At 53.4% G+C, this 27,978-nt stretch overlaps 1 protein-coding gene across 5 annotated transcripts; it reads right to left on the bottom strand.

Annotated features, from left to right (window-relative positions):
* Window positions 1-24: 24 nt before the first annotated feature.
* On the bottom strand, window positions 25-27,978 carry PPARD (peroxisome proliferator activated receptor delta). Of its 5 annotated transcripts, none has more exons than XM_076357696.1 (8): window positions 27,945-27,978; window positions 23,534-23,622; window positions 12,410-12,644; window positions 11,546-11,697; window positions 10,638-10,776; window positions 9,826-10,028; window positions 2,862-3,315; window positions 25-2,459 (listed from the first exon to the last, which is right to left on the bottom strand). In XM_076357696.1, the coding sequence occupies exons 3-8, from the start codon at window positions 12,543-12,545 to the stop codon at window positions 2,212-2,214; spliced, it is 1,332 nt and encodes a 443-aa protein (XP_076213811.1). In that variant the 5' UTR covers window positions 12,546-12,644; window positions 23,534-23,622; window positions 27,945-27,978; the 3' UTR covers window positions 25-2,211. The 5 variants fall into 5 exon arrangements, with proteins under 5 accessions (XP_076213811.1, XP_076213810.1, XP_076213809.1 ...); XM_076357695.1 differs by lacking the exon at window positions 27,945-27,978 and adding an exon at window positions 25,355-25,510; XM_076357694.1 differs by lacking the exon at window positions 27,945-27,978 and having other exon boundaries at window positions 23,534-23,740.

Here is a 27,978-nt window from a genome sequence, read left to right as displayed (position 1 = left end):
AAAGAAAGGCTGGACGCTAAAAGGTTCTTAAATATTTAGTTCAGATTTATTTAAAGTCAAGTCAGTTTGTGGACACTATTTATATTATTAAAAACACTTGGAGGTTTGTACTTCTAGCAAAAATATACATTTCAGTTTGAGGGTTGTTACACTGTCGAGGAGGGAAGAGCAAAAAGTTCCCCAGGCGATGAGCACGCGAGTCCCGCATGCCGGCCACGGCAAGGGATGCCACCGGGGGCTGTGGGAAGGACAAATCCCCTGGGCTCCGTCCAGCACACGCACGTCTCCGGTGCCTTCCCCAAGAGGGCTTCAAAGTGCTTTAGAAACGGTAATTCATAACACCCCTGCGAGGTAGGGAGGGGAAGGGGCTGGGCGGGCAGAGGGCGGGGAAACTGAGGCACGGCAAGGAGCCGGAGGGCGGCAGCAGGGGCAGGTTTGGGACCGGCCAGCCCTGTGACGTGGAGGGGAAGCCCAGCGCTCTTCCCCTTTGGGTTTTAAAGGAATTATTGCACCAGGGAAATCTGCTACCCTGAAGAGGAGGAAAATAAAATAAAACCGACTAATTTGCTCCCACAGCCCCTCCTTGGGAATACCAGCATTTTAATAAGGCTGCTCGGGACACACGGGACCACGAGCTGCAGACGGGTAAGTGCCACTTCTCAGGTCAGACACCATCATCCCGAGAGGGGACCGAGCCCTTCCCGGATCCGTCCCCTCTCCCAGAGCCCGGGTGACGCAGCCCCCCACGCAGGGGTCCCGTCCCGGGCACAGGCGGCAGCACTGTGGCGTTTCACTACAGCTGCGAGAAGTTGCGAGGTAAAGTCCCAGAAGCGCTCTGGGTTTAGGCAGACCCCGAAGCCTGGAGCTGTCCCCGCACTCGGGATGGCGGCAGAGGAGGGCAGGGCAGCTTCCCTGCCCCAGCCACACTCACCAGGAAGCTCCTGCTCATTGTAAGCATCCCACCCTCTCCCTCCCCTTTTATAAATACTTGGCATTTGTACTGTTTTACAGCTGCAAAGCTCTTTGCAACCAATGCACTGATTAATCCTCATGCTCCCCTTCCGAGCGGAGAGCAGGTGACAATCCAGCTCCCTTTCACAGAGGGGAAACTGAGGCAGGGCAGTTAACAGACAGGTCAATGTCCTTTTAGCATCACGAGCACTGTGGGCTGGCCGTGGCTTTGCTTTCCCCTTGCTGGTGTTGCTGAAGGCTTTGCTTGCTCCGGTGCTCACAGGAGCCACGCTGCCGGGAAGCCTCTGCTGCCCGCGCTGCCCTGCAAAACCCCCAGAGCCCCCCGGGGCTTGGGAAGGGAGCTGCAGGACAAGCTGCAAGCCCTGCCGCCTAAACCCCGACCAGTCCCAGGCCTGCCCCTGGCCCTGCACAGACCTTTTTGGTAACTCATGGCTCTGCAGAAAAGCCTGGGGAAGCAAACAGATTCTGGCCTCTGCTCTGAAGGTGATTTTTTATGAGTCAAACCCTTTCCCTCCCAGCTCCCCATCCCTCCCTCTCTCATACTGAGGGGCAGGCTCCCTCTGAAACGGGGGTACCAGGGCAAGGGCTCCCACACGGCACTCAGGGGAAGGCAGAGATCACACAATCCCTCTGGGAGACAGGAATACGCCGCACAGCAAGGGGGGGCTGCAGCTGAGGGTCTCTGCTAGGACAGCCCTACCCGTCTTCGAATACTCTGGATTTTCTTTGGGAAAGAGAGAAACATCCTTTCATTACACTGTCCTAAACTTCACGGCTCAGGACTACGTCTTCGGAGTGCAATACAAAAAAGAAAATAAAGACACGCTGTAAGTGCTGTTGCTGGCCCCGCCGGATACCCGCACCGCGCTCTGGTCTCCTAATGACCAGAGCATCCCCCACCATTCCCAAGCTGCCGCAGGAACCCCACCGTCTGGGCCATGTAAACCGGCCGGCCGCTCTGGAGGCCCCAGGGAGCAGCTGAAGAACTGGGCCATAGTAACGGAAACAGTAGCTTATGATTTGCCTTTGTAAATTTGTTAGTGTGTGTTAACGGAAGCCCTGGCCTAGCAGGTGGTGGCTGCAAAATCTTACGGCATCTTGCCCTATGTACCATACGTCAGGGTCACGTAGAAGAGTTTCCAGTAGAAGAAATGGAAGACATGGGGAAAGGTTTTCTTTGTTTCTGTACAAAGAGTCTTGATGGGAATCCATGGCTTCATTCTCATAAATAACAGGTCCTTAGTACATGTCCTTGTAAATCTCCTGCAGAAGTGGGTGCAGAGATGTCTCCGTCTCCGTCTTCTTGATCTTCTGCACCAGCTGGGCATGCTCCGTCACCAGCTGCCGCAGGTCGGCCATCTTCTGCAGCAGCTTGGGGAAGAGGTACTGGGCATCCGGGTGGTTCGAATGCAGGTGAAACTCCAGCGCTCGCAGGATGTTGTCTTGGATCTCCTCCACCTGCTTCACGTTCATCAGGCCAGGACGGTCTGTGGAGAGGAAGCACGGTAGCTGTAGTGTTATGGTGTAGCCCTCCAAAGCACATGCTCCTCCTGGGGAAAGGGAGACGGGGACTGTAACCCACCCACTGTGACTCCAACCTTGTCAACTAGACAAGGGGAGAAGTGTGCTCTTGGACAACATATCCCACAGCAGCATACAAGGAGGAGATGCCACTTCTACGCTCCTTGTTCTTGGTCCAAGCTTGCTAGGCATCACCGCCATGGAGAAGCTTTGGTTTTGGAACTGTTCAGTTCTTCTCTCATCCCCCTAAGACACCCCTGGCTGATCTCAGGGCCAGCTGCAGCTCAGCTCCCCCAGCCCAGCCCCAACCACCTCTAAGTACAGGAGGACTCTTCCTGAGACTCACATGGCCAAGAGCACCCGCTCACCTCCGCACAGGATAATGGCAGCCACAAACAGAGACAGGTCACTGTCATCTAGCTCCAGCGCGTTGAATTTCACAGCAAACTCAAATTTGGGCTCCATGATCTCGTTGAAGGGCTTGCGCAGGCTACGCAGGAACTCGCGGGTCACGAAGCCGTTCCCGTTGGCCACCAACAGCCCATCCTTGTTCATGATGGAGGCCAGCATGGCAAAGATGGCCTCGTGCACCCCATACTTCAGCAGAGTCACTTGGTCATTCAAGTAGAGGCCTATGAAGCTGGGGATGCTTTTGGCGAACTCCGTGAGCTCCCTCACAGTCTCCACCGTGGTGCACTGGCAGCGGTAGAAGACGTGCACCCCGATCTCCTTGTAGGGGGGAATGCCATTCACTAGCTGTTTCCAGACCAGCCCCTTTTCTGCCTGCCACAAGGTGTCCATGTCGTGGATCACAAAAGGCTGCTTGAAAAAGAAGCAAGCAGTTAGGAACCTGCCGCGGGGACTCGAGATAACAGCTCTGCCAAGGACACTCGCATTTGTCTGCCTGTCAGTGCCCGGGCAACCCGCACCCACCCACAACAGCACAAGTCTGCAGAGCAATGGGAATTTTCCCAGCGAGGGGCAGGACGTGTAGAGCCCACCCGGCTGCAGCTGGGAACTGGTGCATGTGGAACAGCTACAGCAGGAGGGAGATGTGCAGCATCTCCCAGAGAACAGCCTCCCATGTGTCCTGGTTTTGGCAGGGATAGAGTTAATTTCCTTCTTAGTAGCCGGTACAGTGCTGTGTTTTGGATTTAGGAGGAGAACAATGTTGATAACACACCGATGGTTTAGTTGTTGCTGAGCAGTGCTTGCACTAGTCAAGGACTTTTCAGCTTCCCGTGCTCCACCGACTGAGCAGGCTGGGGGTGCACAAGAAGCTGGGAGGGGGCACAGCCAGGACAGCTGACCCCAACTGGCCAAAGGGACATTCCATACCATGGGACGTCATGCTCAGTACAGAAACTGGGGAAAGCTGGCCGGGGAGGCCGCTGCTCGGGGACTGGCTGGGCATCGGTTGGTGGGTGGTGAGCAATTGCACTGTGCATCACTTGCTTTGTGTATTATTATTATTGTTGTTGTTGTTGTTATTATTTTATTTCAATTATTAAACTGTCTTTATCTCAACCCACGAGTTTTTCTCACTTCTACTCTTCCAATTCTCTCCCCCATCCCACCGGGGCGGGGGGGGGGAGAGAAGTGAGTGAGCGGCTGGGTGGTGCTCAGTTGCCGACTGAGGTTAAACCACGACAGTCCTTTTTGATGTCCATCTTGCCATTTTTTTCCTAAAAATTGGATCTCCTGTGCAGGTCCCTTGACTTTACTTTGTTTTATGGCAAACCCGGCCTTCAGCAGGATTTGGACTATTTTCTTCCCTTTCTCAAAAACTTCTCCTGCTGTGTTGCCCCACACGACGATGTCATCAATGTATTGCAGGTGTTTGGAGCCTCACCCTGTTACAGCGCAGTCCGGATCAGTCCATGGCAAATGGTGGGGCTGTGTTTCCACCCCTGGGGCAGTTGGTTCCAGGTGTACTGGACACCCCTCCATGTGAAAGCAAACTGTGGCCTGCACTCCGCTGCCAAAGGGACTGAGAAGAACGCATTAGCGACATCACTTGTGGCAATCCACTTGGCTGCCTTTGACTCTGGTTCGGATTGAAGTTCTCGCATGTCCGGCACAGCAGCACTCAGCGGCGGCGTGACTTTGTTCAGGCTACGATAGTCTACTGTCAGTCTCCACTCCCCGTTAGACTTTCGCACTGGCCATATGGGACTGTTAAAGGGTGAGCGGGTCTTGCTGATCACTCCTTGGCTCTCCAGTCGACGAATCAGCTCATGGATGGGAATCAGGGAGTCTCGGTTGGTGCGATATTGCCGCCGGTGCACCGCTGTGGTAGCGACTGGCACCTGTTGGTCTTCGACCCTCAGCAACCCCACAACAGAGGGGTCCTCCGAGAGACCAGGCAAGGTGGGCAGCTGTTTCATTTCTTCCGTCTCCAAGGCAGCTGTACCAAAAGCCCACCGGTACCCTTTTGGGTCCTTGAAATACCCTCTCCTGAGGTAGTCTATGCCAAGGATGCACGGAGCATCTGGGCCAGTCACAATGGGGTGCTTCTGCCACCCATTCCCAGTTAGACTCACTTCGGCTTCCAATACAGTTAGCTGTTGGGATCCCCCCATCACCCCAGAAATACAGATGGGTTCTGCCCCTCTATAGCTTGATGGCATTAGGGTACACTGTGCACCGGTGTCTACTAGAGCCTTATACTCCTGTGGGTCCGATGTGCCAGGCCACCGAATCCACACAGTCCAGGAAACCCGGTTGTCCCTTTCCTCCCCCTGGCTGGAGGCAGGGCCCCTCTAGTCCTCATCACAGTACTCATTTCTCATTTCTTGTAAATACGAGTCAGAAGTTTCTTCATTAAGACCAGAAGTAAGATCAGCCCTTCTACTCTGTCTGGGGAACTGCCCGCTGGAAACTGGAGCAGCAATTTTCCTGGAAGAACCCCTTTCTGTGATTGTTTTCCCTTGCAATTCACGTACCCGTGCCCCTAGGGCTGCGGTAGGTTTTCCATCCCACTTCCTCATGTCCTCTCCGTGGTCACGCAGGTAAAACCATAGGGTGCCCCGTGGTGTGTACCCTTTATATTCTCTCTCTTGAGCAAAAGAACGCTGACTCCTAATAGCCGAGATACTGGTCCGTACAGGTGAGGAGTAGGACCTATCCTCTCTGAGTTGCTGGACCTCCCGGGACAGTTTCTCCACAGCCGAGATGAGGGAGGAAGAGAGACTTTCCTCATATTGCTGGAGTTGACCAGCCAATTCATCCACTGTTTGTCCCTCTCCATCTTTCCAGGTCATCACTGCCAATTAATTGGAGTATGGCGATGGTGAGCTCCTTATAAACTTCCGCCACATGGGTCGTGTGCACCTGACTTCATCTGGATCTTTGGATAGTTGTTCATTGCTCAGGTCATCATAAATCACCTCCAGCACAGCTAATTCCCTCAGGAACTGGATACCCTTCTCCATGGTGGCCCACTTGCCTGGGCGACATATGACATCTTCCTTAAAGGGATACCTTTCCTTCACGCTTGACAAGAGTTGCCTCCAAAGGCTGAGGACTTGTGTCCCTTTTCCAATCGTTTTGTCAATGCCCCCTTCCCTAGAAAGGGATCCCAGCTGCTTGGCTTCCCTACCCTCTAATTCCGGGCTACTGGCCCCATTATCCCAGCATCGGAGCAGCCAGGTGACAATATGCTCACCTGGACGACGGCTGAAATCTTTTTGTATATCTCGCAGCTCACTCAGGGATAGAGATCGGGTGGTCACTGCCTCTTTCATAAATTCTTCCTCTTCTTCCTCCCCGAGCAGTTGCCGGCCCTCCTCCTCCTGTTCTCGTGATGGCCCTTCTCCAGGGTAGTCTGCCTCGTCCACTTCTTCCTCCGGTTCCCTTTTAGAAGAAGTTTATTCCTCCCTTACTAAACGAGCCGACTTCCGCTTCCAGGATTTCTTCCTGTGTACAGGGGCGACTGGTACCGGCACAGGTTGGCTTTTTGGTTCAGCCACAGGGCCTGTCGCCGGGGTCTGAGTGGCTGCAGGGCCTGTCACTGGGGTCAGAGTGGCCGCAGGGCGTGTTGCCAGGGTCTGAGTAGAAGAGCGCCCAACGTGGGGCAAGACAGCAGGAAAAGTTTTTGAAAAAGGGAAGGAAATAGTCCAAATCCTGCTGAAGGCCGGGTTTGCCATGAAACAAAGTAAAGTCAAGGGACCTGCACAGGAGATCCAATTTTTAGGAATAAAACGGCAAGATGGACGTCGTCAAATCCCAATGGATGTGATCAGCAAAATAACAGCCATGTCTCCACCAACTAGCAAAAAGGAAACAGAAGCTTTCTTAGGCGTCGTGGGTTTTTGGAGAATGCACATTCCAAATTACAGTCTGATCGTAAACCATCTCTATCAAGTGACCCGAAAGAAGAACGATTTCAAATGGGGCCCTGAGCAACAACAAGCTTTTGAACAAATTAAACGGGAGATAGTTCATGCAGTAGCCCTGGGGCCAGTCCGGGCAGGACAAGATGTAAAAAATGTGCTCTACACCGCAGCTGGGGAGAACGGCCCTACCTGGAGCCTCTGGCAGAAAGCACCGGGGGAGACTCGAGGTCGACCCCTAGGGTTTTGGAGTCGGGGATACAGAGGATCTGAGGCCCGCTATACTCCAACTGAAAAAGAGAGATTGGCAGCATATGAAGGGGTTCGAGCTGCTTCGGAAGTGATCGGCACTGAAGCACAGCTCCTCCTGGCACCCCGACTGCCAGTGCTGGGCTGGATGTTCAGAGGGAGGGTCCCCTGTACCCATCATGCAACTGATGCTACGTGGAGTAAGTGGGTCGCACTGATCACACAACAGGCTCGAATAGGAAACCCCAGTCGCCCAGGAATCCTGGAAGTGATCATGGATTGGCCAGAGGGCAAAGATTTTGGAATATCGCCAGAGGAGGAGGTGACCCGTGCTGAGGAGGCCCCAATGTATAATGAACTACCAGAAAATGAGAAGCAATATGCCCTGTTCACTGATGGGTCCTGTCGTCTTGTGGGAAAGCATCGGAGGTGGAAAGCTGCTGTATGGAGTCCCATGCGACAAGTTGCAGAAACTGCTGAAGGAGAAGGTGAATCGAGCCAATTTACAGCAGTAAAGGCCATCCAGCTGGCTTTAGACATTGCTGACCGAGAAAAGTGGCCAGTGCTCTGTCTCTATACTGACTCAGGGATGGTGGGAAATGCCCTGTGGGGGTGGTTGCAGCAATGGAAGCAGAGCAACTGGCAGCGCAGAGGCAAACCCATCTGGGCTGCCGCATTGTGGCAAGATATTGCTGCCCGGGTGGAGAACCTGGTTGTAAAAGTCCGTCACGTAGATGCTCACGTACCCAAGAGTCGGGCCACTGAAGAACATCAAAACAACCAGCAGGGGGATCAGGCTGCTCAGATTGAAGTGGCTCAGGTGGATCTGGACTGGCAACGTAAGGGTGAATTATTTCTAGCTCGGTGGGCCCATGACACCTCAGGTCACCAAGGAAGAGATGCAACAGATGGGCTCGTGATCGAGGGGTGGACTTGACCATGGACACTATTGCACAGGTTATCCATGAATGTGAAACATGCGCTGCAATCAAGCAAGCCAAGCGGTTAAAGCCTCTCTGGTATGGAGGACGATGGCTGAAATATAAATATGGGGAGGCCTGGCAGATCGATTATATCACACTCCCACAAACCCGCCAAGGCAAGCGCCACGTGCTTACAATGGTGGAGGCAACCACCGGATGGCTGGAAACATATCCCGTGCCCCGTGCCACCGCCCGGAACACTGTCCTGGGCCTTGAAAAGCAAGTCCTATGGCGACATGGCACCCCAGAAAGAATTGAGTCAGACAACGGGACTCATTTCCAACACAATCTCATAGACCTGGGCCAAAGAGCACGGCATTGAGTTGGTGTATCACATCCCCTATCAGGCACCAGCCTCCGGGAAAATTGAACAATACAATGGACTGTTAAAGACTACGCTGAGAGCAATGGGTGGCGGGACGTTCAAACATTGGGACACACATTTAGCAAAGGCCAACCTGGTCAGTCAACACTCGGGGATCTGCCAATCGAGCAGGCCCTGCCCAGTCAGAACTTTTACGTACTGTAGATGGGAATAAAATCCCTGTAGTGCACGTAAAAAATATGTTGGGGAAAACAGTTTGGGTTATTCCTGCCTCGGGCAGAGGCAAACCCACCCGTGGGATTGTTTTTGCTCAAGGACCTGGGTGCACTTGGTGGATAATGCGGAAGGATGGGGCAGTCCGATGTGTACCTCAAGGGGATTGGATTTTGGGTGAGAATAGCCAATGATCTGAATTATGTGATGTTAAGTGCTACATAATATTATATGCCATACTAATGATATTACAATAAGAATCACCCAGATTAATGAAGAATAACTTTGATGAAACCAAGCAAAGCACAGTGATGATGGTACCAGAACTGACTTCAACATGAAACAATCCAACACCACATACCATCCCCATCTTTCCTGCCCCGGAAGATTATTACGACAGATGGAGCCCGAAGTCATGGACTAAATGAACTCACTGAACATTTTAGAGGGATGGCCCATAGACTAAGGGAATGATATCTGTGTGAATATATATATATATTAAAAAAAAACCACCCGGGAAAAGGGGTGGTGATTAATGGAAATGTACTGGAAAATATGGGACTTGAGCATGACGTAGACGGTACAGAATAAGGGGTGGATATTGTCCTGGTTTCGGCAGGGATAGAGTTAATTTTCTTCCCAGTAGCCAGTACAGTGCTGTGTTTTGGATTTAGGAGGAGAACAATGTTGATAACACACCGATGGTTTAGTTGTTGCTGAGCAGTGCTTGCACTAGTCAAGGACTTTCCAGCTTCCCGTGCTCTACCGACTGAGCAGGCTGGGGGTGCACAAGAAGCTGGGAGGGGGCACAGCCAGGACAGCTGACCCCAACTGGCCAAAGGGACATTCCATACCATGGGACGTCATGCCCAGTACAGAAACTGGGGGGAGTTGTCCGGGGGGGGTGACCGCTGCTCGGGGACTGGCTGGGCATCGGTCGGCGGGTGGTGAGCAACTGCACTGTGCATCACTTGCTTTGTGTATTATTATTATTATTACTATTATTATTATTATTATTATTGTTATTATTTTATTTCAATTATTAAACCGTCTTTATCTTAACCCACAAGTTTTTTCTCACTTCTACTCTTCCAATTCTCTCCCCCATCCCACCGGGGCGGGGAGGAGCGAGCGAGCGGCTGGGTGGTGCTCAGTTGCCGACTGAGGTTAAACCACAACACCATGTTGTTTCATGGCCAACCCCGCCTGCCCCGGGGAGGAAACTTACTGGGGTGCTGCTGGCCTTCCCGGTCAAGATACCTCTCGCCTTCTTTTTGGTCATGTTGAAGTTTTTCAGGTAGGCATTGTAGATGTGCTTGGAGAAAGCTTTCAGGTCGGCCACCTGCGGGTTCTGGCAGCTGATCTCACTCGCCGTCAGCCCTGCCACCAGCTTCCTCTTCTCTGCCTCCGGCATGCGGCCGAAGCGGATTGCTGTCAGGGAGGCAAAACCGTCGGGTCAGGACACTGGGGGTGACCCCAGGAGACGCGTCCAGGGAGGCAGCAGTCTGCTCTGCCGCCTCAGAGGTCTGCTGGTGAACACCTGCAGCTACGCAACATGATGCTCCTCCAGGGCTGCAGCTCCTCTGGCATCAACACCTTCGTGAACCAGCCATTACTGCTACCCTTGCCAACACAACCTCACACTAAGCTCCCGTTCCCACTCCTCTGGGCTCTCGCACAAACCCTACTTCCCACATAAACACCTTTGCTTGGCCAGGAACAAGATGGTTACACCTGAAGTTTAAAAATCTCAGCACAGAAGAGCAATCTGTGTGTCTGGTTCCCTCCGGGGTCAACCCGTAAGGGACAGCCATGTGCCAACAGCCAGCCTGCATGGCAGGAATGAACCTTCTCGTACAGAAGAAGGGGATGAAGAGTCAAAGGCTCAAAGCATTGGGTTTGAAAGACGATCCCCCAGCAAGAACAGAGCCACAGGATAAAGCAAGCTGCATGCAGCCTCCCCGTGCGAACCCTTCACAGAAGGGCAGATGGCCCCGTGGCACCCAGCCGGCCAGGCCTGTGGACAGCGGTGACACTCACCGTTATGTGACATGCCCAGCGAGAGGCATTTCTGGAAGCGGCAGTACTGGCACTTGTTCCGGTTCTTCTTCTGAATCTTGCAGCTCCGCTCGCACTTCTCATACTCCAGCTTCATACGGATTGTCCGGCGGAAGAAACCCTGCAGGCAGGTGGCACAGAGGGGGACGCGGAGCAGGGGGACAAGGGAACAGCAGTGTTAGCACCTGTGGTTTGGGACCAGGCTGGTTTATTATCCCCAGGAGCCTCATGGAGGTTCAGCCGGGTGGGGAGGAGGAGCCCTGGGTCTCTTTGACACAAGCAGAGTCTCTATCTCAAGGAGAGGTCGTTCGGTGGGAGAAGGGGGCTGCAGAGGAGGAACCATGGAGGGCAGCCCACGGGCCGGTGCTGGATACTGCGTGTGTGATACTGCAGGCAGCCGGCAGGGAGGGATGGAGGAACAAGCTGCGGGCCGGCTCCAGCCTGCAGGAATGTCTGGCAGGTCCTGGGCCACTAACGCAGCCCCGCTGGCATCTGCTGTGGGGGAAAGAATTTCAGAGGCCCATCCAAGCTGCAGCCAGTGATCCCAGGGGGATAAACACACAGCTCTCTGCTGATCTGCAGCACAGAAAGCATCTTTAAAAGCAAAGCCAGGGTCCCCGTGGGGACAGATGGATTTGCTTTACAAGATAAAGCATGATGGGGCAAGATTCGGGCCATACGGATCTCAGCTGCCTCCCCCAGGACAGTATTTGTGTGCCCGCCTCTACACTTCACACTCTCTGGACAGGTTGCAAATGATTTTTTTACAATCACTCAATCCTGCATCCCTGCTTTGCTGCAAACCTGCTTGTCTGAAGAGATGGCGTGCTCCCTGGGGCCTAATCTCCGCTTGGCATTGCTGAAGCCAGCCCTCCCCAGAGCGTACGTACCTTGCAGCCCTCGCAGGCGTGCACACCATAGTGAAACCCCGAGGCTTTGTCTCCGCAGACCCTGCACTCCACGTTCAGCGCTCCCAAGGCCGCCTCCTCGCAGCCCATCTGCAGTTGGTCCGACAGGGAGGGAGAGGAGCTCTGCGAAAGGTCTGCAAACGCACAAAGGGAAATGTCCTTTCGTGTAGTAGCCACGAGCCCAGCGTCGCATCTAACTCCTCCAGCCATGGGGCCGACAAGGGATTTCCAGCACTGTCCCAGCCTGCCGCTGGCATTGCATCTGAGCAGTTAACCTCTGAGATCAGGCACTGGCTGCAGGCAGATGCCATGCACAGAGCCAAGAGTGCCCCCAGTGTGCCCAGCAGCCGAGAGACTCCACATCAACACTGATTTCTTCCCTCTGGCATTCACGTCTAGGCAATGAAACCCAACCAGCAAATTTTATAATCCCCAGTTGGCAGGAGGCTGGCACAGGGCTGGAACGCCCGGGGCTCCAGAGGAATCTCTTCAGCAGCAACAGACCTTCTCCTCCAGGCTCCTACAATCAGTTTGCACTGAGGACTTGGAGAAGCGGTCGGGGAAGTGTTCTCAGGCACCCTGAGAGTCCTCCCCATCTGGGGCACAAAGTTACCTGCCTGTCCTTTTAATTTCCATCTCCCAAACCGCTACCAACAGCTGTGCAGCGACCGCAGAGAAAGAAGTAAGCCTCTCCATAACTTAGCTCTTGATGTATTATTTCACAAAGGGAAGAGATTAAAACAAGCCAAACTCCATTCCTCTGCCCTTTGCAGCTGAGCATGCTGCCCGGAGGACGTGGATGCCTGAATGCTCCAGGGACAGACGAGCTCCCGCAGCTCCACTCACCTGTGTAGCTGCTTGAAGGCAGCGAGCTGTCTGGTCCTCCACTTGGGTCCGAGGGTCCGCTTGCCACCATCACTGCCTCTTCCTCTTCCTCCTCCTCTTCCCTGACCTCAGGTATTTCCTCCTGTAGTTGTTCCATAATTGATCACCCCTCAGTGCCAAGACTGCAATCCCTGTCATAGCTCTGGCATCATCCGCGTCTATCCGAGATGGACCCTACCAGGCTGTTCCTGCTAGCCTGCGGGACAGAGGGAGAAACGCGCGGTGTCAGCTCTGAACGCAGAGCATCTCAGCAGCAGCGCGGTGCGTAACCGTGCTAGTCCTGCTCTGCTTCCTCTCCTCATCCAGGGAGACAACCAGAACCCGGCGCCTTTTAAAGGTCACTTTGCACTCTGGTATAAACACTCTGTAGGACTCAAGGAAGCAAAAGCTCACTGGAATCATATTTAAAGCCCAGCAGACAGACCCCAGACCACAAACCAGCCCCGACGCCACCCAGGGACCTGGGCTCCCCAGCTTGCAAGTCCCATAGCAGAAACACTGCCCCAGACAATGTCCCCCCCAAAGCCACTAGTGCCCTGGGATGTCACGGTAGTAGCCAAGGCCAGGGTTTGGCAGAGCCACCACCACCGGAAAGATTAAGGTAGCGCTGGCTTCATCCTCCATCCCCACCCAAGCAAGGCAGAGCTCAGGGTGAGGGCAGCGGCTGATCAGGGCGCAGTGGCTCCATGCCCATGGGTGGGAGATGCTGGGGGAGCAGGGCTCGGCACGGCAGCAGGCAGGGGCCGAAAGCCCCTGGCCCGTGCGAGCCATCTGCAAGACCAATGGCTTCCTGCCGGCCCCTGCACTCACGCTCCTTCCCCTTACAGCGCTGACAGTTACAGCACTGGTGTTTATTTTCACTCGTCGTGTTGCAACTGGCCCCGGCTCCTCTGCCAAGAGCCGCTGCGTTGAACGTGTTGCTGTTGCTCCGCGCAGCTGCCGGGCCGTGCTCAGCCACGGGGTCCAGCAGCATGATCATGACGGCGGCACAATCCAGCTAGTGTCTTAATCCTGGGCTTCCTGTGGGAGGAACAGCCCCGTCCTCCCCGCGGCGCGCTTCCGCTCCTTGTTTGCCTTAGTCCATCCCAAATAGCCCACAAAAATCTCAAGCCGTGCAAGCGACGCATCGTCGGTACTGTGACCATCGCAGAGCCATTCCCACCTCCCTCCTAACCACGCCGAACCTCACCCGAGTGTCCAGCTCACGCTGCAACATCCCGGCACTCATTTACCTCCTGATCTTGATTCCTAAACTGACTCTTGCTTGAGTAATTAACATCTCAAGCCCAGTCTATGTAGAGTTGCATCCACTTCCTTAAAGGAACTATTTTTAAGTGGAGAAATATCCATCAGAAAAGCCGCTGAAATCCAGCTTCCATCAGGAAAGCCTCAATTTGCAGGCACAAGTTAAACTGATGCAGCATCTTCAAGCCCGCATTAGAGTGAAGCAAGCAAGCTACTTGCAGGGGACTCGTACAAGGGCAACCCCCAAGCAACAGGATGGTCTGCGACCCATGTCCAAGCCCATGCCACAGCACAGGGCTTGCTGGGGGAGGGCAGCAGTGACCCAGGACTCCCTAGGCTCATTTTCCCTCCCGCAGCAGACCCTTATGCCCAGCACTTTGAACTTGAGTCGCAGCCAGCTCCTTGGATTCGCTGCAAAGCTGTCAGCACCGAGCAACGTCAGAGTTCCCTCCGAGATCAAGCAAGCAGCCGAGGGAGAGGACAAAACCTGCAAGTGGGAGGTTGAACGCAAACACATCGCAAAGCCAGGACAGAAGTCACCCCCCAGAGCCGGCGCTGCACCGGAGCCTGGGTCTCCCGCGGGTGAGGGGGCTCTGCTTTTCCCCTCCATGCTGGGAATTCAGACTGCAGGACAGATGGCTTTGTTTCTAGGAGAGGTATGTTAGAGGCAACTAGCAAGCAAGACTGCCCCGCTCTCCTCCACAGCAGGAGCAGGCAGAGGGGTGCTTAGACAAGGGCAGAGCGCTCCCTTCCCGTGCCTCTGCAAGAGCACTAAGGGACCATTGAAGGGCTGTGTTATCCTTGGCCTCCCCTCACACATCCCGCGCGGTGGGACATGGCACACAGGCAGGAAAACCTATTCATGGGAGATGGAGGGTAATGAGCTCGATCATTTTGAAGGCTATATATAAATGAATGTACAAACATCAGGAAAATGCTTTTGCCTAGAACAGCAGTTAGTGGGGGAAGCTTGTGGCAGGAGAAACTAGTCTACAGTGGAAAATACATCCAGCAGCAGCTTAATGAGCTTCTTACCAGCTCTCCTTTATCTCTGGCATCCAGCACAGGCCGCTTGCTTTAAACTCAGTGCAGATGGAGCCCTCTGCTTTGCCCCAGATGCCTCACGGCACGTTGCCGTTGGAATAATGTGGGCACATTCCTTCAGCTGCAGCCCTCCATCCGCCGGGTCTACTCAGGGCCATGTACTCCCAGGGCGGCAGCGAGTTTGTGATATGCAGCTTGCTCCCCGAAACCCACCAAAGCAACCTCAAAACTGTGCTTGGAGTCAGTCTGGCTAGAGACGGGCCTCCAGCCCTGAGAAGGGGGAAAGCAGAGGGCGAGATGCGCACAGACAGCAATGCCAGGCTCCAGCTAAGGCTCCCCATGTGCACGCAAGCATTACGGGAAGGATAAGGATTCGGATCCCACCCTTTGAGAGTGGCTGGAGAGCCAGAGAGAGAAAAGCTTTTACCAGAAGGCTCTGAACGTATTGTTTTAATATCTCCTTGCAGGCCAAGAGTACAGGGGCCTGGGCAGAGGGAAGCTGTGAGAGTTGTTTGCACACCTGCCTTTCCCTTAGTCGTTGCCCTGTTTTCTAAACAACAGAGATAGAGGGAGAGGAGGGGGAAAAAGGGATTGATTTCACACACAGAAGGCTGCACCCCCTGCCTTTGGCAGATGAAAGGCCAAGGCAGCCACCGCCTGGATGAAAGGCAGGGCACGGGCAGTGCCTGCGCACTCCGGCGCGGAGCGAGCCCGCTTGGCAGGGCCCCTGGGGAGATGCGGACCCCCAGCCCTGCCCTCCGGGCCGGGGGCAGCGGCGTGGCAGCATGCAGAGACTATGGAGATTTGCTGAGGTTTCACACATGCTCCGTTCCCCTGCGAGCCCCGCGGTTCAGAGTGGGGTATCCCGGGAAGCTGGAGCTCTCCAGAGATTTGTCCGAACTCTGTCCCTCTGAGCACGAGGAGGGACCTGCCCTGCCAGCACAGCCATGGGCAGGGTTGTTGCAGCCCTGCACCTTTGTGGGACAGCACCGGGGATGGCTGCCTGGATGGCAGAGGATGGCCAAAGGCCCCATTCTCAACCTCTCCATCTGTTCAGTGCCTCCACATCCAGCTGCCGAGCGGACAGAGCCAGAGGAGGGATAACTTGGTCTCCTGCCCTTGGCTAAAAAAAACCACCCACCGGACCACAGCACGCAAGCTTCGAGCTGCAGGGAGAAGGGCAGAGATTCCTGCCCGGTGTAGCCACCTCCTTTTTCCGTTCGGCAGCTGTCACAGGGCAGCGATGGAAAGAGAGCACAGAAACAAGGACGGGGACCGTGAATTCCTTCCTAAGCTTCTCCGCAGAATCCGGCAAAGCTGTTTCCCTTCCTCTTCCCGCAGGATGGGAAATGAGCAAGAGGGCAAGCGTCTCGTGACTTGCTCTGCCCTTGCTTCAATCCCCGTTCCAAGGAGCTTCGGTAAACCCTGGCTGAGACAGCAGCCTCCCTCCCGGGAGCCTGCAGCCGGTGGAGGGTGGGTTTGTTTGCTGGCTCCAGGCTGGGGCAGATGCCTGCTGGCTGCCCTGCTCCCACGCTGCAAACAGCGCGGGCAACAGGTTTATCTTTACTAGAAGCAGGAGCTGGCATCTATGCCAAGCTAAACCATACACTGGGAATCGGGGGGGAAGAGACACGGCACAATGAGAGGAAGAAAAAAACCAGGAACAAAAGTTAAAAGGAGACAAATCTTCAGCATGGACCCCCTGCAAGAAGGCAGCACTTCTCTGGAGCCAACGAAGATCCAAGCCTCCAGTTCCTCAACCTGCAGCTTGTACCCTTTTGGCCCGAGAGCTCCTCACCACTCATTAGCATGTAAACCTTGGAGCCAAGTTCGGAGAAGCAGAAGCTGACCAACCGTCGAGGGAGTGCCCGTTTCCCCGCGGTCCGTGCGCAGGAGGGGTGGTGGGGCGATGTGACGGAGAAGCCCAGTTTCTCACCAGTGTTCGAGTCCCGCACGCAGAGCGAAGCGTCACAAGAAGGGGACGTGTGTTTCAACACAGGCACCCAGGCGCTGGCAGCCAGACAGCCACAAAATAAGAGCAAGGAAGTGCTCGTAATTAGGAGGACCTTATCTTTAAACCAGGTGTAGTTTCACTGGTGGCGAGCTCAAACAAGAGGTAATTTCGGTGTCCTCACGGAGGTGGACAGAGGACGCCCACCCCCATTTCCTTCCAGGAGAACATAAATTTGTTTCTAATATATTTATACAGATGGGATTGACCAAGTCCCCATTGCAGTCTGGAGTGTCACCACACGAGATCCCTCCCTGGAAGACGGGAGTTTCCAGGCAAAGCAAAGTGCCAGGAAAAGGTCCAAACCTTCCAAGGGCCAAATCACAGAGTTGATCCGCTCAAAGCGGTTGTTCAAGTTACTGTAAAAGAAGTCACCAGAAATTGTGAAAGGAAACCAATTTACCGGGGGAGCACTTCTGTCTTGTGCTTTTATTCCTCTGGACAAAAATATCAGCCAAATTCACAGTCAACAGAAGTGAATCCTTTTGGCAGGGGCGAGATGAGAACTCAGCCCTCTGTACAGCAGCGCTTTGTGACGTGCAGCACATACTGAATCCACAAACAAAACCTGAACTGAATCCATAAAAAAAATGATTGCCGCTTGCTGGCCATCATTTGCAGATGCCCCTTGGGTTGTGTCACTGCTTCTAATGTCTGCCGATCAAGTACCAGTTTCTGTTCCTCCTCCTACGTCAGCTACTACTAATAAAAGCCAAGTAAGAGCTAAGCAGATGCTGCAATACAGGAAAGGTAACTAAGTGCACAAAACAGGAGAGACAAACATTGAAAACATGTTTGTTTGTTCCTGAAAGACCAACACACCCACTCATTAGCAAATGAGATCTCAGGAGCACTGACTGCCCAAGTGCTTCCTCCCTTACTCAGTCTTGGCTGCAAGGAAGGCTACATGCAGAAATAAACTACTAGAGCTAGCTAGGAAGAGCCCTTCCACGCAGCCCTGGTCGGCGCTGACACTCAGGGCCAGATTTTCCCCTTGAGGCATCTGCTCAGACATTGTACCGTGCCCCAGTCCAATCCCATGATCTTCTCTCCAGCACTGCTCTGTGCAGGCTATCTGTGTTTCACCAAGTACGAGCCCAGCCAACTAAGCAGCAGGGTGCTGCCAGAGCTGCTATTACCGTGTTGCTGCTAATTACTCAGGAACATGTGACAGAGGGTGCAGGAGATTCCCTCGCTTGCCTTGAACAGCCAGGCTTGCCGAAATGAATCACACATCTACCGCACGTTTTAACTCACCCACTTCCTGGACACTGAGGGGGGAAAAGAAAAAATAAGAAGTTAAAAAGGTTACTAAAGTCGCTGGATTCTTCTCTTTTTGTACCACAGTTGACGCTGTCCCCAAAACCAGGTCACGGCATTTTGCTCCAAAAGGAACTTCCCGCTTTCTCGCCTGTGCTGGGTTTCTTCAGAGAGCAAGAGGTATCGCAGAAACAGAGGCAAATCAGACTTTGGGCGATAAACTCACAACCACGTGCAAAAGGGCCCTGCCAGGCTGCTCTTCTCTTTCAATTCATCCTCCAGGAGCTGCAGACGTCCCTGGCTCCAGCAGCTCCAAGCACGCATCAGATGGGCTCTGAAATCTTGAGATGGCAGATACTGGGAGAGGGTTAATGCTTCTACAGGAATCATCACTACACACCTTTCCAGCGGAGGGATTCCCTGCCCTCTTCAGCCTCTGCTGAGCCAGGCTCCGTGGCTACCTTTTGCAGAAGCGGTAACAGCAGGGCGGGCAGTGAAGAGCTGAGCAGTTGTTAGCTCTTATCTGAAGCACTGCTTCACGACCTTCAGCAAATCCTGTCAACCCCCATACCTCCATTTCCTTCATCATTAAAAAACCCCCACACCCCAAAAAACAAACCCAGGACTTTTACAGTGCTTCCTTCCTGATCCTTTCCTTGCTGCATTAGCTCACAGAGACAGCATGTTTTGGAAGTGCAGAGGAATACATCGTTGCCAAGCGTCATTGTTTATTCCCGTATTACGGATTTTGACACCTGTTTGCAGTCACGATCGCAAGTCTGGCCTCCCCGGCCCCAGGTCAGCACACCACGCTGCTCGTGACCGTCTTCTCCTGTTGTGCATTCCTATACGAAGCGTTTCTGAGATTACTTTCAGCAAATAAACTGGCACATCTCATCCTGGCAATTGCTGACTGATATTTGTGTTTTGCTGTCAACTTGGGACAGCCCAAAGCACCCAGGGGCAGGAGAGGCATGTGGATCTGACCCACGGGAACAAGGACCGCAGCCAGGGAACAAGCAGGTACCAGAAAGGTGACACCACCGGGGCTTCTCAGAGCTGGAAACAGCATTTGAGAAGATCATTAAGTCTGGTAAGGAGAGAGGATCACCCCAGGGCACAGCAGAGGTGGCCGCGAAGCCGTGGCAATGCTTTGGGAACACGGCTGCAAACCTAGCATACACGCTGCTGGGAGAGAGGCACAGAACAGCTTGCACGGGGCTGCAGAGATGGTTAAGTGTCCGCAGGGGACTCTGAGCCCACGGTAGGCACCCACCGCCCAGCCTGGCATCTCCTGTTTATGCTCCTCCAGCAGCCTCCGCTGCTGCTCCACAAGTGCCAGCTTTCCCATCCCTGCTTCTTCTCTGCAAGTGCCAGAGAAGCCATCTGGGATATATTCCCCTTTCCTTTACCACCCCGAAGGCGAGGAGGTTGGCGGCTCAGAGAACCCACCGAACCGCTGTAAGCTGATGCTTTCTGAAACTCCTGAAGTCCTCTCGCGTGTTACTCCAGGGCACTCTGTTTGCTAACTTGTCCTCCTGAACCTGAGCAGGACACGTGGAAGGATCTGGTTTCAGGAACATCAGTAATTATAGAACAGGGCTGACGAGGGAGGAGCTCACAGGAACAGCAACAACACTTCCCAAGGCAAACAGTGGGCACAGGGTGTTACAGGCTCAGAGCAGCATTTACATGGAAAACGAGGAAAGCGGCAAGTGGAACAAGCTGTCACTGCAAACGGGAGCACCAGTGGCAGCGAGTAAGGCCGTCATCCGGCAGTGCTGCGCACACCAGCACGCATCTTAGTTTTCCTGAAAGCCTCAGTATCACTGGGACACCAGCAAGCGCCACCCCTGCTTTGGATGGGGCAATCAGCTCCCCAGAAAAGCAACGAGGGGTAGAAAAGTAGCAGCAGGCCAACGCATCGCTCTGGATCATACACACGGGCGTGCAGCCTGCCATCTGGAGCCAAACACCCAGCAGGCCAGTCAGTTTTACTGCTAGGCTGTCCAGTGCTCCCAGATCCAGGAAAATGCCCACAAAAATAGCGGCAAGCCGTCTCCTCTTTGCAGTGACTGAGATTTTAGATCTCATGGGCTAGCGAGGAAAACAAAACAAAACAAAAAACCCAGCAGCCTGTAAGTTTTGTTATGCTTCCACTTGGACTCCCAGAAAAGTGCTACCAGTTTTGTAGACCTTAGCAAAATATCCTGGGCACCAGCCACGCCGCTCTGATCCCAGGACGCAGCTGACAGTGAGCGATTATGCCCAGGCACAAGTTCAGATGATTCAGCAGGGTCTGGGAACGTACGCACCGAAACAGTTAGAACAAATCACCATGTTCGCTGCATCTCCATTTCAACCACAGAGCAGGAAAAAAGAGGGAGTCTGAGTTTGCCTGCATACATCTCCGTAGGGAAAACTCCAGAGAACATTAGAACAACTTTGTTACACAAACTAGTTCAACACCCTCTTAGGGAACTAGAGGGGAATGATGTTTCCTTACTATTTTTGGCCACATTCACACAGCAAGAGCCGACTGGAGGAAGAGAGGTTTCCCTGTGTTTTCAGCAGCAATACGAGCAGCGATCATGTCAGCGTGATCCTGCCAAGACTCCTCTGTCAATTAGAGGACTGCAGCGTGCTCTGATTTCTACCTCAGCCCCTAGAAAACAAAACGCTTGAGCAAAGCGTTAGCACCTTTCATAACATCCTCACGTCTTTGGCACCGTCCGGGGGTACGGAGAGAACAGCAGAGGTACACAGCGAGCCAGTGACTAACTCTTCCTGATGCAGCCAGCCGCCAGGAGCTCAGCAGGCTCCACCAGCTCCAGCCCCAAGCTCACGCTCACCAACAACCCTTTTCCAGAGATCCCCGTGTCCCTAAGTCCCACAACATAACACCTACCCCATGGACATGAGAACCCACGGATTTTTTTTCAGAGATGTGGGTCTCTGACCATCAGCCCTCGTGGGGTTAACACCTTTCAAGGTCCAACAGCTCTAGCAGAATCCACATAATCAACTTAAAGGTGAAAAGCAGATTTGGGCATTTTCAGAAATATTCCAGATTTGCATTAAGATGAAATCAAGGGTTGTATTAAAAAAATGTTTGTAAAAAGTCAGGCAGGATAGGGATTTGAGCTTAGGTTCCCATCACCAACGTGACTGCACAAAACACTGCTTATTTTGAAGCCGTCTCACCTGTCCTCTCTTTGGCCTGACAAAGCCTTTCCTAATGAGACATTCATTAGGCAGTAGCATGGTTCATAGCAAAGTCTGTCTTAACAGACCATCAAAGAAATGCTTCCCTGTCAGCTCAGGTAGGAAAGCTCATCTGCCCTTTTAAACCACCAGAACTGTTCCTTGTCTCCATCCCACATCTCTACTACGGGGTTGAACGTGCATGTTCTGGTTTTTGCTATTCCAAGTTCCAGTTCCCAGACCAGGGCAAACCAGAAAATGCAGCATGAGGGCAACGATCCTGGTTAGCCCAGACATTATCTGGCTGTTGCTATCCACAAGCCTCGGAGATGCGCTCTGGCTTGACCCAGCACCACGAGAAACGTTTGCATTTCTGGCTTGTGCTTTCATCCTGCCACCTCCTCCCCGGTCAGGATTCCCCTGCAAACCACAGCCTCTGCAAAACCCACACTTTCAAGGAGAACCTGTCCACGAGGATCCCCAGGGAAGCACCCTGACACGCACACGTACGTTGGAGCCCTTTGCAAAGCCAGTTTGAAAGACCTGACCCAAATGATCTCAGATGTTCACAAGCTCTTGGCTAAGCCTTGGAGGACACAGACGTTTTCCAGACGCTGTGATGATAGCAGTGAATATTAGAGCATTTCAAGAAGTCATCCTGAAACTAAGATACAACTCGAGTCAGTTCTGCTCTGAACCCTTCTTGCAATCAAGCAGGGCTCCAATGAACGTCATCCCAAAACATTTATTTGGGGGAAGATGCATTTCACAATCTCCTTGACCAAAAGGCTTCATATTGGCATCAATCGTTCCCCTCTAAACCCTGCTTTGCGAAAGTAATTTCCTAGGCATTCTGCCCATGCAAGTGCATTTCAGAGTATAAAGAAAAGAAATTAGTTCTACAGAAAAATCTTATTTGAACTCGCTATGGAAATCACTTCTGCCTGTCCAGACCTTCCCAGAGTCTCCAAAATTATTGCAGCAGTGATAAGCAGTATATATCTGAATAGTGACACTTCTAGAAAAGCAGCGATTGCTCTGCAGCGCCTGATGAGAAAGCAGCTACACAGCCTGGCAAATCTGTGGGTATCAGCAAGGGCAGTTGTTCCTGCTGTAAAGCAAGGGAACCAATACAAATCATAAAATAAACCAACACCTCTAAAATTTCATAGCCAGGGCAAGCCAGGCTGCGTTCTTGCAGCAAACAACCTTTCAGGCATAAGCACTGTAACATCATCTCACGCAATTAAAAAATCATTTGCATGTCAGGTCCCGCGCTGCACGAAGGAGCCCAAGAGTCTCTTGTCGTGCTAATTCCTCGGTCTCTAAGAACATTCGCAGATTTCCAGTTCAATAGCCACAGACGAAATATTCCCCGAAAGGCAACAAGATGTACTGTACAAAAATACATATTTGTCAACAGGCTAGAGTGACAGAGACCATTAACATCAGTAAGCAATTCTGTACAACAATGCTCTTCTGATCAGCAAAGCCTCATGTGGCTCATTACAAAATCCTCTCCGCACGCTGCGGAGATCCTTGAAAGCCCGTGTCTCGAATGCCAGAACAGAGACAGCACAACAGTTGCACAAACTCGACACAGAAAACCACATCTATGTCCAGCTAAACACCTTAGACATGTGTTGCGGCAAAAATAAATCCACCCCCTATGTGCAACCACAGCACCGTTAGAAGCTACGTGCAGCATGTGGGTGCAGGGCAACCGCAGTGAAGACTTTTGGGCATCGCTTCAGAGGTCTGCAGGCAGGACAACGTTCCCCCCCCCAGCCCGTGTCGGCCACCTCCTCAAAAGCCCCGTCCCAGCTCAGCTGTAACCCGCTCAGCTTTGTCCGAGTAAGGCATAGCGACAGACAGTATCGGTACTGCTGCCAGATCGCGTGTCCTGATCGTTAGGTGATTGTTTACCCAAGTACGGTCCCTGATCTCATGTGCCCTTCCCAATGTAGAAGAGCCAATTTCAGTTGTAAAAAAAAAAAAAAAAAAAAAAATCAGTGAAATAATTAAATATTACGTTCCTATACTTTGAAAGTAACAGTCGGCTTAGAAGAACAGGATTAGACCACGACACTCACAGCATACTCCTAAGCATAATCCATAAAGATTGTATTCAGAAACTGAACAAAAATAAGGCATAGAATTTAAATTTAAAATGAAATTTAGGAAGTTTAAGCTCGTGGACAAAAGAGAAACTTGCTGAAAGTAAGCCACACTTCCTAGGCTCTTTCCTAACCCAAGTTTTTAAAAACATGTGTAGGATAAGTGCTTTGGTAGATCGCCCGCGTGTGAAAGGGAAGGGTTACCTCTCTGGAGCAGCTGTCCCCGTCTGCGTGTCGCTGAAAGCCACCGTTCAGTTACCATGTCAGCACGGAGAGCTGAAAACCGAAGTAATCTGCAAGAGAACACAACGCGAATTTCCACGGCTGTGATGAAGGCCAGATATTTATGCCGCTGGGAGAACTGGGTCGGATCCAGTGACAGCTCTGAAATTTAAACACACACTCCCTCTACCGCATGCTGAAACCATAGGCTGGGGTGACTCCCCTCGTGCTGCGGGGAGGCAGCCGCCGCATGTGATGGCAGCCGTCTCCCCCCGGGCTCCGGCAGCTTCTGCAAACCGGGAGGTAGAGCAAAACCTCGGGTGTCCCAACAGAGACGGCCCCGACCTCTCACCAGGCTTTGAGCACCAGGATGTCACCTTTGCCTTATGTCACCCGCAGCCAGAGGCCGATGACCCTGAGCTTTTATGACAATCCATGAAGTTGATGCTAGAAAAAGGTCTATGGTGCCCATAAGGTGGCTTGTTTACTCAGCTTGCTTAATCCACCTTTAGGAGCCTGCCAGAAAGTTACTGCAACTTTAATGAACTTCCCTCTCGGGTGGTTGAAACTTAAGGATTCGACAGAGTTCAGCCGCTCTTCTTGGTTTTCCTGATAACTTTGCAAATAGCCCTGTACGAATTTCAGGCTCAGGAGAGCAGTAAGAGACCAACGCTGGAAAAAAAAATGGCTTATGAGGCTTTGAACTAGAGGACTTAAGAGAAAATATGTTCTATTTTTAGACACAGTTATGCAGACTAACTGGACTAACATATTAAACAAAGATGTTGTGAACATGATGCTACTTGAACCCATGTACCCTCCCTGACATTACCCCGGCTCAGCTGCTCCTCCCACCCCAATGGAAAAGCCCCGTTTCGTATTGCTACCTCTAACACGGGATGACTTGTGAGGTAGCCGAGCCCCGGCAATGAACCCGGCATCGCCAGCCCCTCGCCGAGAGGGGCAGCTCGGCAGGCAAGCCGGCAAGTTCAGGGCAGAGAGTGAATCCCACCCAGTGACCGCACGCCCTCCTGCACCTCCCGGGTCTGACACAGCACCGGGAGCTGCAGCTGCTCAGAAGAGGATGAAAAAAGAAAGCAAATCCCCTGCCCCAAAAGCCGAGGCTCCCGGCACACTAGCATGAGAGTGCAGGGCGTTTCCTACGCCGCCGAGCAGCCCAGGTACATCCAGGGGAGGGCATGAGTGCGAGATGCAGAAAAATAACCCCAGTCCCTTCCACTGGAGCATCATTCGCATCAGGATCGCTCTTTCTTGCGGTCAGTGATATAAAACTCCCAGCCCGCCTTGAAGAAAGCGATTGCCCTCGGTTTACAGGCAGGGGGGCCGAGACGTGAGCTGAGACAAGCCTGCCCAACGGTCAGCTGGCGAGGGAAGGAGCGCAGATCCAGCACCCAGCCCTCTGCTTTAGTGGGGGCCATAAAACCGCACGCAGTAACTTCACTTTCACAGCAGGACGTTAAAGCTACAGCAGGTTTCTCATCCCCTCCCTCCCAAAACGGAAGGTAGTTTTTCTAAACACCCCAGACAAAGTTTTTCTTTAACCTTCCTGAGGAACAACAACAAAGTCATTACAACCCCACTGGCACATCAGGAGCGGGCTTTCTCCACCACCAATAAAGCCCGTCCCTGATTCAGTAACAAAGCATATCGTTGACACTGTCAACGAGGGTGTGAATCCGGGAGTGCACAAATCACACCCCGAGCTCTCTCCCGTCACAGATCAGAGGCTTTGCTGCTGCTGCTGCCAGAGATCTGAGAATTAAAACTAAATTACTGGCTCACCTCGTCCTGCTCACAGCGAAATGCCAGGGCATGCCCCATCACCATCACACACAAGGCAATACTTGCACCAGCTTAGCAGGGCACGGAGGGAACCTGCCAACACATCCCTCCTGAAAGCCTCCTCTTGTATCCCTGGCTGACACAGGATAAGTCACGGAGAAAACTCCCACCTCAGCACAGCCTGGAGCACATTTGTACCAGGAGGGGAAAGGGATTCTCCACTGAAGGCAGCGAGGGAGTTTGCACGAAGAGAGACGGCAGGAGGAGAGCCAAGCGGAGCGGGAACGAGAAACGAGGCATGGGCTGCTTCAACCAGCAGATCACCGGTTCAAGAGATCAACATTGCTACCGGCCTTGGGACTCCGATTTACGGGGTGGCCACAGCTGCATCCTCTTTCCGCGCTCGGATCCCTCTGCATCGTCACGATGGACGTTACCAGGACCCTACGGCACGTCCAAAGCCTGCTTTGCCTCTGCCCACCCACGGTCCGTTCACAGGGGCTTTCCCAACACGTGAGGGCTCAACGGACCAATTCCTTCTCGCAAACACGATCGTCACTCGCGTGCAAGAGGCCTCCCAGCACAGCTGTCGAAGGGGAAGGTGGCCAAGGCTGAGAGAAGTTACACCGGGACGCTGTTTGGAGCCACGCAGATACAATACAGTCAATGACAGACAGATGCTTTGGGAAAAGTATAGATGGGATCCTCACAGAGGGTGTGTATTCGCTCCTGCTCCACTGACAAGCTGCATCTTCAGCCGCTTTTCCTCCCTGTGCCTTGATTTTCCATCCAGGGACACTAAAACACACCTACCTCGTAAACAGGTTTTGAACTTTAATTCATTGGTTTCTGTAACTAGGTTGGAGGCTCTCTGATCATAAAAAAATAGGGCTGTTAAACAACATCTGAGGTGGAGTCAGTGCACGCAAACTTTTGGAAATACAGCGAGGCCAGGAGGCCTTCTGATCACACGAAAAAGGGGAGGTCAAAACTGTTGTTCAACGTAACAACATCCTTGTTGGTTGTAACAACAGAGCTTGGAGCTAGCCAACGAGGAAGGAAAAAATGCCACAGGTTGGTAGAACAAAACAAAGGAGGGAAGCGGGTGAAAGAAAATTAGGTCTCTTGCTTCAAGGTCCTGCCACCTACTTCTGCATGCTCCTTTACCTTTCACCCAGGGTTTTTTTACAAGCGCTTTTAAAGCTAATTAAGAGTTACACTCAACCCAGCCAGCATGCAGGTACCACCTTCCTGCAATCGGCTACGAGCGTTCGCAGCGCGGGACAAGCGACCTTGTGCAGAATTCTCGAGTGCCTTAGAGCCACTATTTAATAAAGGTGGCAGTACCTCTACTTTATAGATTGAAAAAGCACGGCACAAAAAGTAAACATCTTTTATCTGGGATCTCAGGGAAAGCAGGAGCATGATCGGGAGCAGAACGTGGAGATATGAGGGACAAGAAAAGGGCTCTCAGATCCTTTCTCCCCAGAGAACCCCTCACCTGATGCACCACTGAAGGACCATCCTGACCCTCTTTCCTCTCCTCCTTCCAGCCCCAGCCCCCAACAGTGCCCCTCACTGGTACCCTAAAATGACAGGCCAATTCCCCCTTTGCCACCCCACCCCTGGGAGAGAAGAGAGGGAGACCGTGCCCCCTCCTCCAGCCTCCCCTGTTTGGGCCATGTCCCGTCCTCCGTCTTCCCTGATTTCCCAAGCAGGAATGAGAGCCTGCACCCTAATGTCACTGATACCTCCCTGCCCCCCAAAGTCCCTCCCTGCCTCCTCGACGCTCAGACCCGTGCCACCAGCGCTCCCTGCCCCTTCCACCCCACCCCCTCAGAAAGCCCCCATGCGCCCCATCTCCTCAAACCCACACCCACAGAGAGCCCCCAGCCCCAGCCTCATCCCCCTTGCTCCTCGTTAGCCCCCCATCCCGCGGCACAGCCTGCCCCTCCACCCCATACCCCACCTCCTACCTCTGTCCCCCCCTACGTTCACAATGTCCCACACCCCGTGTCCCTGTCCCCCACATACCCCATCCCTGCTGCCCCACACCCCCGTCCCCCACATACCCCATCCCTGCTGCCCCACACCCCTGTCCCCCACATACCCCATCCCTGCTGCCCCACACCCCCGTCCCCCACATACCCCATCCCTGTCCCTCACATACCCCGTCCCTGCTGCCCCACACCCCCGTCCCCCACATACCCCATCCCTGCTGCCCCACACCCCCCGTCCCCCACATACCCCATCCCTGCTGCCCCACACATACCACACCCCCCGTCCCTCACATACCCCATCCCTGTCCCTCACATACCCCGTCCCTGCTGCCCCACACCCCCGTCCCCCACATACCCCACTGCCCCACAACCCTGTGCCCTTGCCCCCCACATACCCCTTGCCCCACACCCCATGTCCCCCACAGACCCCACACCTCCTGTCCCCCCCCACACCATGGCCCCGTCCCCCGCGTGTCCCGTCCCCCCGTGTCCCTACCTCCCCCGCCCCACACTCCCGAGCCCTCCCCGACCCCGCGCCCCCCCGCACCCCTGGAACCCCCCCGCCTCCCCACAGGCCTTGCCCCGCTCACCTCCCGCGGCGGCCCCGCTCCCGGCCCGCCGCTC

Source organism: Aptenodytes patagonicus, chromosome 22, assembly GCF_965638725.1.
Source record: "Aptenodytes patagonicus chromosome 22, bAptPat1.pri.cur, whole genome shotgun sequence".
In the NCBI taxonomy this organism is placed as follows: Eukaryota; Metazoa; Chordata; class Aves; order Sphenisciformes; family Spheniscidae; genus Aptenodytes; species Aptenodytes patagonicus.
The sequence above is the reverse complement of the archived record's forward strand: the minus strand, read 5'-3'. Positions and strand labels throughout refer to the sequence as shown.

Excerpts from the sequence above, each read along its gene's own strand:
- PPARD (XM_076357696.1), bottom strand. The coding sequence starts at position 12,545 with ATGGAACAACTACAGGAGGAAATACCTGAGGTCAGGGAAGAGGAGGAG. Across the intron at positions 10,777-11,545 it reads ACGCCTGCGAGGGCTGCAAG|GGTTTCTTCCGCCGGACAAT; the intron begins GTACGTACGCTC and ends ACCTGCCTGCAG. Across the intron at positions 3,316-9,825 it reads GGAAGGCCAGCAGCACCCCA|CAGCCTTTTGTGATCCACGA; the intron begins GTAAGTTTCCTC and ends TTCTTTTTCAAG.